The 11,656-nt window shown below is 46.0% G+C and overlaps 1 protein-coding gene across 1 annotated transcript in view; it reads left to right on the plus strand.

Moving 5' to 3' along the window:
• The window catches only part of POLR1D (RNA polymerase I and III subunit D), a 43,475-nt gene extending 34,823 nt beyond the window's left edge, over window positions 1-8,652 (plus strand). The window contains exon 3 of the mRNA XM_045978549.1: window positions 7,584-8,652. Coding sequence (XP_045834505.1) covers window positions 7,584-7,851 — 268 coding nt within the window. The 3' untranslated portion in view covers window positions 7,852-8,652. The remainder of the gene's footprint in view (window positions 1-7,583) is intronic.
• Window positions 8,653-11,656: the final 3,004 nt, after the last annotated feature.

Consider the following 11,656-nt stretch of genomic DNA (forward strand, 5'->3'; position numbering starts at 1 on the left):
CACCATAACAGTCCCTATATATTGTAAAGAATGGAATCAGCCTGCTCTGCAGAATTGAAAGCATTCCCACACCTCTCCCGTGGGCAGACGGCTCCATAGCACTTGGGTAGCCGGGCGCTCAGACACCGGAGTCCCAAGTTCCATCCCCATCAACACATATTCTGGGACAGATCTTAAAGGAGGAGACAATCTGTTGCTTACTTGTGGGCCACGGTGTGTTTTTCTAAGCATCTAGAACTTTATATTTGCTTTAAAGTTGAAAATAGAATGAGAGTGCCATTTTTTTTCCTCCTCGATAGTCCATGAAAAGATCTCAGTGAGGTAGTTGAACCATTGCCAGAAAGAGATTGCTGAACTAAAGAAAATGCCATGGAATGCCATTTTTTATTTTATAAAGAAAGAGACCATTTGGTGCTCTGTACTTCTGTGGATGTATTTCAGCAAAAGAATCTCTTAAGAAGCTGTTCTTGACAGAGGCCTCAAGGGAGCTGAAGTATGGGCCCATATGACTTCTTTTTCATCAACACAAAGGAATTTATAAGCACAAATTTCAGAAATGCACCCAGCTTCGTTGTCCACAAAGCTGTTTTTATTCCGGTCGCATTCACATCAGCTGACCTGTAGCCCAATGTAAGTTTGGAGTCCGGCGCTCACAGAACCTCAGACTTATACGTGGAAAGGCTTGTATACGGTACAAAAAGTTACAAACTTTGACAGAAAATGAGTCTTCAGGTTTTTTTAAACCCAGTTTTAAGGAGAAGGGCCTTTTTGGGTGCTTTTCTGTTTGTGTTGGTGGTCATTCTGGTGATAAGGGGAAGAATCGTCCACGTGGTTCTTCCTTTGTATCTCATCAGCTGTTGGTTATTTCTCAAGTTTTTATGCAGGCATTTTTTAAATTCATTTGACTGAGTGCCAGTCGATATATTAAGAGGCCAGACTCAGGCAGCAGTAAGGAAGATTCCCTGTCCTGGCCTTCAAGTTGTTCATCCATTGGTGGATGTGAACAAGTGAGCAGGTAAGCACAACGCAACCGGCAGGCGGGGAAGGAAGGGCTCCCGTTTCAGACTGACTCACGGACAAGGCTCTTGGCATAATTTCAGGGCCACAGAGATGCAAAGCCTTTACTCTACAGCTAAAGAACATGGGCCCCAAAGGGCCCCAGCAAGCTAACTGCTGCTGAATGGATCATCTTTTGCTTTCTCATCCCCAGATGAATGCTCCTTGTACCACACCACCTCTCTCCCGTGTGTTACTGTCTGACAGCTGCAGGCTCGTCAGTGCTCCCTGCCCCCAGCTGCCCCCAGCTGCCCATAGCCTTTCAGATCCAGTTATGAGAGTGAATCAGAGAGCCCCACGTGTGTGAGCACTCCATCACATCGCCGTGGAAATAATGTGTGCAGCTAAGGGAGCTGGCGGTTAAGGACAGCGGCCTTTTCGTCTCTCTCTGGACACCACCATTCACACACCTGCTTCTGAGCTTTATCCTCACACATCCTCTGTTCCTCTTGACGGTCTGCTACCGAGCACAAATAGGTAGACAGATAGCCTGGGATTTATCTTCACTGCAGGACCCAGCCTAATGCCCTCCGACACCATCCTGGATCGGGAAGAAGGAGCAGAGAGAGACAGAGACCTGCTACGACATAAGCAGGTGGCCAGTCACCACAACAGTGAGGCAAAGAAACCACAGGTGAAGAGCCTGTCGGCATGCCTGCTGTCAAGACTGCTCTGCCTGGCACGGGCACCAAGAAGCAGATCTGTACGTCGTGTCAAGTGGAGAGTCACTGACACGGGCAAGGCTAGGACAGAGGCAGAAAGCACTCTAACTGTACTTGATGTGGACATCTGTGAAGTACAACAGGCCTTGGGAAATTATGAATCTTATTTTTGTGGTTAGGGAAACAGAGGCCTAGGGATCGTGGGAGCAAGCTTCCACACAGCTCTCCAAACCCAATTTGGGAGGGTGGACCTCGGTATCAGATGCTCTGATTCCAATCCTACCAGCTTGGGATCTCAGATACCTTGCTTTTCTTCGTCTCTTGTCTGCCCATAAAGTGTCGGATGGTTGGAGAAATGGAACGAGGTGATGTCAGTCACGTGATGGCATGGGACGATTACTTCATGGAAGCCAGCGTCTGCAGTGTTATCATTCCCACTGGCTAGTGATCACGTACCACGAGCTGATGGGTCGTGTTCATGGAACTGTCTTAGAAACCAAAAGTGGCAGTTCTGGGGCACCTGGGTGGCTCAGTCTGTGAAGCGTCCAACTCTTGTTTTCGGCTCTGGTGACCTTAGGGTCCTGAGATCGAGCCCCGTGTCAGGCTCCAAGCTCAGCGAGGTCTGCTTGAGATGCTCTGTCTCCGTCTGCCCCTCCCCACCTCTCTCTCTAAAGTAAATAACATCTTCTTTTTAAAAAGTGGCAGGTCTGACTGTGTAGCATGCTAGATATTACTACTTCTATCCTTCAGCAGTGAAGAGAAAAACTATTAAAACCAGCAAGAAAAAAAGTACATATCTCTTCCTTTTCTCTTCTCTAAGTTTGTTTACAGTCTACTGTTTTTCCTAAGTCAAGTATGATAATTGCAAGGAGGAAGTGCCTTATTTTCACACATTATGTTATATCATGTATTCATTCGAAAAGAAAGAGAGAGAGAGAGATGAAAAGCTTACAATCCCAGCCTCAGTCAGTCCGCAGGTCTCTCTAATGGCAGATCCTCCAGAAATCTACCTCTCCTGGGGCACGCAGAAGCCTCCACGCTGGGCTGACAGCTTTGGAAGTGAAGTAAAGTACTTCCCCTTTTAAAGTTTACCAGAGTGAGGATGCCGGACCTTATGTCTGACAGTGCTGTCCTCAGTGCTCTGCCAGTGCGGCTGTAGGCCGGCTCATTTTATTTAGAGTTTTAGATCCGTTTATACTTAAATCAGTTCCTTCCACATGAGCTCATATACCTTTCTAAAACCAAAAATAAAAACAGCTGGCCAGGGTGAGGAAGCTGACATTGTGTGGGTCAGAGCTGCAGACAGGGAAGCAGCCGCTCCGTCTGGTGGCCTCTTGGGTCCCCAACCCCAGCAGCATGTCTCGGGACATAGCTAGAGACGTTATATAGTGCAGGTACCTTGGGCAGCCCCAGCCTGTGCTCTCACTTTAGGGCCCAGGTTTTACCTCAATGCAGACATGAAAAGCTCTGGAATGGTGCATACCTAAAACGAGCTTATCATGTCCTCTCAAGTCTGGGGGGAAATGGCACCAAGAAAGAGCTGAGAAACAAGACACATCGATGCAATGAATTTTCTTTTTTTTTTTCTTTTTAAGATTTTATGTATTTATATATTTATTTATTGCCGGGGAGGTAAAGGAAGAGGGAGAAAGAATCCCAAGCAGACTGCGCGCCAAGCACAGAGCCCAATGCACGGCTCGATCTTACAACCCCAAGACCATGATCCCAGCTGAAATCAAGAGTCAGGTGCTCGACCAACTGAGTTACCCAGGTGGCCCAGAAATGAATTTTCTCATGGGATGAATGAGAGGAAAGTAATTTTCTAAAGGGTTAACAGGCAGAACACACGCAGAGAATTTTAAAACTGGGACAGAATCACCTACGTACCCCAGCCCTCAGTGTTCTATTTGAAGAGCACCTACAGAGCTTCTTACACAGTATGAGGAAATGCAAATTATAATCTCATAGTAAGACCCTGGGGAAGCTTGAGATGGCCTGGAAAGTGAAACTAGCAGGTGGAGAGGTCTAACCATTTGAAGTGCCAAAGCTTTATTTTTTTTAACATTTATTTATTTATTTGACAGAGAGAGAAAGCACAAGTAGGGGGAGTAGCAGGCAGTGGGAATGGGAGAGCGGAGAGCCTGATGCAGGACTCGATCCCAGGACCCTGAGATCATGACCTGAGCCCAAGGCAAATGCTTAATGACCGAGCCACCCAGGCATCCCAACAAAACTTTTTTTTTTTAAAGATTTATTTATAAGAAGGAGAGAGTGCGCATGTGCGCGAGCAAGAGAGGGAGCAAAGGGAGAGGATATCCGAAGCCCGAAGCCCCCTGAGTGCGAGCTTACCACTGGACTCCATCCCAGCAGCCATGAGACCAGGACCCAAGCCGAAACCAAGAATCGGAAGCTTAACCGACTGAGCCACCCAGGTGCCCCAGAATACCAACACTTTTTCATTTTAACCATTTTTATGAAAATTTCTATAAGATCTCATTGACTTTTTCCTAATGGCTCAGGTTTTGTTTGTTTTTAATTTTTTTTCATTGAGGAACATCAGCTAGCCTGCTCTCTTCTTGATTAGCTTCTTTTCTCAGGTTGTCTGAAACTTTAGTATGTTATCTTGAGTTGCTCTCAAGAAGTCCCTGCTGTATTAACTGATGTGCTACCTATATTCTTTTACATGAAGAGAATGAATAATAATAATAATAGTAATAAAGGTCCACAATCCCTTGTTGAAAACCCTTGAATCCCTCCAGGTTTCTAAATTGAGATAATTTCACATTTTAGAAAAGTACGTCAGCACATCCAGTGTGTACTATGCCCCCAGGGATTCTTGTTCAATACATTATCATTTCTGCCCCCACACATACGCTTATGCTAACTGCGATAAAGATTAGACATCAACAGCCCAGTGTCAGGTTAGGCCAGGTTTTGCTGCCAAACGAGTTTCGGCATCATATAGAGAACCTGATTTTCAAAGGTTTTAACATTTTGGAATGATAAGAAACTGCAGACCCATCGGTAACATGTACTGAAGATTTACTGTGGGCCGGGTCCTGTGCTTTAAGCGTTATCTCAATAAATCCTCCCACTGGGCCGATACTTCTACTACTCTTGTTAAAAATGGGAAAAACTGATGCACAGGGGAGTTAAGTAACTTGCCCGTGGTCACACAGCTAATGAGGAGAGCCAGGATATAAACCAGAGCTAACATGTACCAGGTACTTGTTATATATTAGTATGATTCTGAGCACTCACTCATGGTCGGCAAGCATTCCATGAAAATAGTCACTGTTATGATCCACCATTTAACAGATGAGAGGCAATGGGGAGACTATATAACATGCTCAGGGTTCAATCGGATAGATACTGTGGCTTCAGAACACGTATGCTCGGCCAGTACCATGTCATATGCGTTTGTAGCAATGGAACACCCAGCTGCGAGGTTCAGCAAAATAAGTTACCAGTGGAAGGCTAGAGCAGTTCCCTCCTGGTGGATTTCCACAGATGTCAGCCGCTCTGTTAGACTCCTTACGCTGTGCTACTTTCATTGCAGATTTCATAATTTCTCTATATGGAATCATTAACGACCCGTACGTCCATATCTGCTTGCAGCCACCCCTCTACCTCACTGCCCTGCCTTACTTATTACGAGTATAAGTAAGCACTCACTGTCATTTCGAAACCATGTTCTGGCATGTTCAGGAGCAGTCACTCTCAGCAGCCCCCACCGCCGCCAGGTAAACCAAATCTCTCCCAGCTGCCCTTGACTCCTCACCTGGAATAGATTCTTAGGCACAACCAACATTAAAAATCCCATCTCTGATGTTAAAAAAGAGACGTAAAGGCCACTTTTCTTGTGATTTGATTCTAGAAAGTCCTCTCATTCTCTGAACAGCTCTTTCACTTGCTGTCTCCGGGGCGGCCCCCACACCCCCAGTCTCAGCAGGAATTCTGCGGGTCTCTAACAGAAGGATGAGCAGATGGTGGAAAGGTGATCTCCCTTGGAAGAGAGCAAAATAGAGCAGAATTCATCAGGAGTTACCAAAGGTTTTGTTTTGATTATTGTCCCATCTGGCAATACTTGCCTTTCCTCATATGTCTAATCCAGAGAAGGACTGACCAGTTCCACCAGCACTAAGCTGGCCCACTGCAAGGAAAAGATCGCAGAATGCTTGTGGAGCTGGCTTGACACGGCCTCCCAGAGTCGAGAGACCCACGTGGTCCACTTACTCGTACCAACGATTCTGCTCCTGCGCTAAGCATGGGGCCACAGTTGGCAAAGAGGGGCACTTCTGTCCTACCGGCCAGCCCTCTCATGCTCTTTGGTGACATCAGTGTGCCGTACTCTTCTGAATCTAGGTCTAGTGGTGTGCTCTCTCTGGAAGCTAAGTGAAGCCCCAGAGGGCTCCCGGGACTTCCTTGGTGGTGTGCCCTCACGACACCACAGCTTTGTCACGCCATTCTTCTTCGCTCCTCATCTCACTCACCGTGGCTTCTAAACTCCGGCACTAAAAGAAAAACAAAACAAAAACTCCAGGGTCGCTACCCTCTCTAAGTGTTCCCGCTGCTCCTGCTATACTCCACTGCCCTTGCTCTCTCCATTCCTTTCTCTCCTTGTTCTAGCTCCTTCTCTCCTCACTTCTCCCGGCCTGAGCACGAAGCACGCTTGCACATCGAGTCCCTCCAGCGCCTTTGGTTCTTCTCAGAGATTTTCTCTGTTCCTAGAGGTGCAAGAATTGCTTATTTGCTACAGGAAACATTTTCTCTTCTTTTTCTCCATATTTTACTTCCAGGTTCGATGCCACTTCTGATTGCTTGAGCTGGTCTGACCCCCGAGGCTGTTATCTGCTCACATTTCACTGACAGGGTCTTAGACGATAAAATTGCCCTGGTGGGGGCGCTGCTGGGCGATTTTGAAGTACGGTGTGGGATTCTTTTTATGTGAAGTTTGACACAAAAATGGAGATTCTAGAATCCTACATTCATTTTTGCTTAATGCCAGCCACTCTGAGTGACATGATTTGGGGGGTCAGTATCCTCCTAAAATAGCCCATCGTGCAACAGACAGCCAAAGGTCAAGAGAAATATGCAAGTTCTCATCTGTGTGGGGGGTTTTCTTCCCGCAAATGAAAGCTTTATGCACTTGAAAAAATAATACCGTAGTATATATGTAAGCATGCAAAATAATAATTTAATTAGTTACATCCTGTCTCTTGGGTAAACTTGAATCACCAGCTGCTTAAATATACACTACACAGAAACTGACCCAGAGCATGGGCCTCCTTGAAGTGCCCCCCAACAGAACACAAACTAAAAGCCTGATACGGAAAGTGAGATTCTTTTAAAGATAAAATGTGATTATTGCATTTTCATGGATTCTTTGGATAATTTTTTTTTTCTGCTATACTGAGCTCCAGCATCCAAGATAGGGCAACAGATACTTTTTTTGTTCCTCACTGTCACTCTTTGGTAATTAAAAACAAGCCATGATCAATTTAGCTCAGAAGTGCAGATTACAGTCAAATCGGGCATCTGTTATACAGGGAGAAAATAGAAGGGATCCCATTCTTTCACGTTATGGCCAAGACCTGCCCAGGCATAGTGGTGGGAAAGTTAGTCCCAATAAGGAAGAGAGGGGCGAAGTATTCCGCTAAGGGGCAGCTCAGTGGTCTGGAGAATTCCAAGTGTCTTGCCTTTTCCCCCTTGTACTCACAGTTTACACTAGGTGGCATGCAAGGAAAGCTGAACGCATTCAGAAACTTGATTCTGTGGACACAGAATTCTTTGGCAGGAACCCGTGACCGGTGGGTGAGCTCTGGAGCAAGTGTCGGTTTGAGAATTTCTCTTTTTCCTCCCCAGGATGAAGTGTCCTCTCGCTGGTACAAATAAGAGATTTCTGATTAACACAATCAAGAACACGCTGCCATCCCATAAAGAGCAAGACCCCGAGCAAAAAGAGGGCAGCAAGGAACCCTCCAAAAGCCAGAGCCAGAAAGAAGAGAACCGGAAGCAGCACAGAGGCCACCCCTACAAGTCCAGCTTCCAGGCCCGGGGCGCGGGCGGCCACTCCCCGCACAGGAAGCGCAGCGGCCAGGAGAAGTATGAGAAGCGCTCCACCAAGCGATGAGGTGGTCGCAGCCCCCAGCGCTGTCTCCTCCGGGACTGGGGGGTTCTGGGGGGATGGGGAGGTGTGGGCAAAGTTTTGAGGACAGGCCTTGAGCAAGGGCCCAGGAGTGACTTTCATAGTCGGTCCTTGGCTGCGGTGACAAGGAAATGAGTCCAAAGGGACTTGCTCGGAAGGTGTGGGAGCAAGTTTCCGCTCCTTCATTCCCTCTTGTTTGGAAGTTGGTTTCAAAATAAATCTAAGACTAAAAGTTTTCAGACATCGTGATGACTAGTTCCGACTTTTTTTTTTTTTTTTTAATGTGTTACAGTTGTGGTCATTTCTTAGTTTTCCTCAAAAGAAAAAGTAAAACCCTTGGAAATCCTATATGTTATCTTTTGGGATGATGAAGTTAAAATTCAGAAGTCATCTGGCCAGTAACCCACAGTCAGGAAAACAGGTTAGCCCTCCAAGGGCTAGAAATTTACCATGAAACTCTTTGTTTCGTTTTCCTATAAGTGAGCAATGTAGGAAATTCTCAAACTGACTTTGAATTTAGTGTTCCATATCAATAACCAGAGGTTGAAAAATTGGCCCTGTTGTTTCCTTGTGCATTCTCAGACTCACTCCTATGATAGAACGACTTTTCTATATTTAATTTGTGGGGGGAATATGTAAGTTTTAAGTGGTGCTTTTTTTAAAAAACCCTCAAAAGTTAAAATTAACTGAATTATTTTAGTGCTATGTCTTATTTAGTTACAGACTATAATACAACTAGTATAGTTGTTTCAGAAATCTTAATTTGAAATAAAAGTGTGTTTACGCCTTTTTCTGTTTGTTTTTTTTTTTTTTTCCCCAATATGGATGTGTCTCTGTCTTAATGTACGATTCCAAACCTTTCAAACCTGTATTCTTCCTTTCAGACTCAGGAAAATGTCACCAAGTACCCTCTTCCCCGGTCCACAAAAGGAAGAAGAATCTGTCTCTCTCTCTCCCCTACCCCGCCCCACTTTTCCAAAGCATCTAAGCTTATGCCTGGCTGCTTCCAGATAATCACTCGCCACAGCCTGCTCCCTGCTTCCTGGCAGCCAAGAAAAGCCCTTTCTCAATGTTAGAAAAGAGCACATCCGAAAAGTTAGCTTCGGGGTGTTTATAGAGAAACTAGCATAGACCAAGGACTGGCTTTGCCCATCAAGCCGCGGGCCACACCCTCAGTCCGCTCAGAGCTAAAAGCTCAGGAGGGACAAACCCCAGGGTTTCTCACTTGACCCACTGGCCTCCCCACCAAAGACCCCAGGGCCTCATCCTATGACTTTACAACAACATGGCAACACACTTTGCTTTCAAACATACAAAAAGGAATAATTTGGTTCATAGGACTTCATCCAAATCCATTTATGCATTAGCTTACGTTGTTTGTGCTAAATTTGGAACGTTTTGTATTTAAACACTAGAAATAGCAGAGTCATGAGTTTTTGAAAATTCTTGTTATAATGAAGTAAAATAAAGTTGGATTGTATCAATTGTCTTTGTTCTCCATGTTTAGAGCAAACTGCCAAGTTCGTTATTCTATAAAAGAAAATGATTTTAATGACTACATTCTAATACTTAAGGGAAACCTCTCTTCCCACTCCTGCTGAACCTTTCTTGTTTTTTAAAATTATTTTATGTGTTTTATCATTTTTTAAAGAGAGTTTTTTTTTAAGATTTTATTTATTTATTTGACAGCGAGAGAGAGAGATCAGAAATAGGCAGAGAGGCAGGCAGAGAGAGAGAGAGAGAGAGGGAAGCAGGCTCCCCGCCGAGCAGAGAGCCCGATGTGGGACTCGATCCCAGGACCCTGAGGTCATGACCTGAGCCGAAGGCAGCGGCTTAACCCACTGAGCCACCCAGGCGCCCGAGTTTATTTATTTTTGACAGACAGAGATCACAAGTAGGCGGAGCAGCAGGCAGAGAGAGAGGGGGAAGCAGGCTCCCTGCTGAGCAGAGAGCCCGATGTGGGGCTCGATCCCAGGACCCTGAGATCATGACCTGAGCTGAAGAAGGCAGAGGCTTTAACCCACTGAGCCACCCAAGTGCCCCCTGCTGAACCTTTCTTATTTGTGTTCAAGGACGAGTGTTCTGCAGAATCACTTTGCCTTTAAAAGGAATTGTTCCACTTCTGAAAACTCTTCAAATCTTTAAAGCTTTCATCAAGAGCAGCCATGGTTTCCTATCTATAAACGTCAGGAGCAAATGATGCGTTCTCCTGCCTCTAGACAGTGCACCTTGGTGGAGGTTCTTGGTCCTGAGATCTGACACTCGCCGGCCACCTCCCGCGTCTGCATTCCCGCGCAGGCCCTGCCGAGAGTTTCCTCGGCCTCAGTCCTGTCTGCCCTCCGGCATGAGGGTCTGTGGAGCTCCCACGGCCCAGCACAGGCGGTGGAGAAGTTGAATCCGGGGCCCTCACTGGTGGCTTCTCTAGAGGACGTCTTCCTCACCTGGGAACCAGGCTGTTTGGACTGAGTCCCTAATTTAGCAGTAAGTAGAAAGGGAAGTACCGGGTGCTTAGGCCTCAGTCTTAGGAACTGCTTCTCATGCTTCCATTAGGAAGCTACAAGACTTGAGCACAAGTGCGACTTAGCAGAATTCATTTTCTGTTTTACCTCGTTTCAGAAAGCCTGGTCTCTGAGAAACGTGAACCGAAAGCAATGGTCTTGGCTGTGACCAGTGACCTGACAGTGTTGGTCTTTCCGAATGGCCCACGCATCATGGCGGAGGAAGCCAGAGCGGGTGGTTTTACTTAGAGCAGGCTGAGTGCTGAAGAACACTTCCTCAGGTCCGATTCTGGAAGGTGGCTGTGGAGTTCTGAATTTGCCTGTGCGCCCCCCCCCCCCGCCCCCGGTGGGGTGAGGTGGTACAGATTTGCCTCAGATCTCCTGGTAGAATTTGTCATTCCTTCATGGATTATCCATGGAACTTAGCATGGCACTCATATTTTTATATTTACAGGATTTCTGTCATGGCTAAAGGTCATGCCATTGTCCTTGGATCATAAAGAGTATCTGGTCCATAATCAGTGCTTGTTTAATAAACATGACATGAGGTAATTTCCTGATGAAGTGAAGCCTCACACCCCCTTAAGGAGCGTTAAACTTGTAAGTATTCTCACCAGGAGGGCTAGGTCGGCTACACTGAAACTGTGTGGACAATAATGCTTATTGTGTATCACCTGTGGGCCAAACGTGTTAGGCCTTTCTTCCCCAGCCTTACTGAGACATAGTTAACTATAACCCTGGGTCAGTTTAAGATGTAAAATGTGGTGATTTGATCTAAGTATATATCATGAAATGATTACGATAAGGTGAACTAACATTACCTCACAGTTGCCATTTTTTGGTGAGTAGTGAGAACATTTAAGATAGGCTTTTACTTGTGTCCATACAGTCACCTCAACTCTCTAAAGAAGGTGCTATTATGCCCATTTTATAAATAAGGAAATAGGACAGTTTGCCCAAGGCCTCAGAGCTGGGAGGTGACAAGAATGCTGTCTGAAGCCACAACTGTCTGAATCTGCAAACCTATATTCTTTCTAGAACTTTCTGCCAATCCATATCCAAACTCAGCTCCTTCAAAACACACAACTGGGGGGCGCCTGGGTGGCTCAGCGGGTTAAAGCCTCTGCATTCGGCTCGGGTCGTGGTCCCAGGGTCCTGGGATCGAGCCCCGCGTCGGGCTCTCTGCTTGGCTGGGAGCCTGCTTCCTCCTCTCTCTCTCTCTGCCTGCCTCTCTGCCTACTTGTGATCTCTATCTGTCAAAAAAATAAATCTTTAAAAAAAAAAAATCTACA

This window comes from Meles meles, chromosome 14 (assembly GCF_922984935.1).
Source record: "Meles meles chromosome 14, mMelMel3.1 paternal haplotype, whole genome shotgun sequence".
In the NCBI taxonomy this organism is placed as follows: domain Eukaryota; kingdom Metazoa; phylum Chordata; class Mammalia; order Carnivora; family Mustelidae; genus Meles; species Meles meles.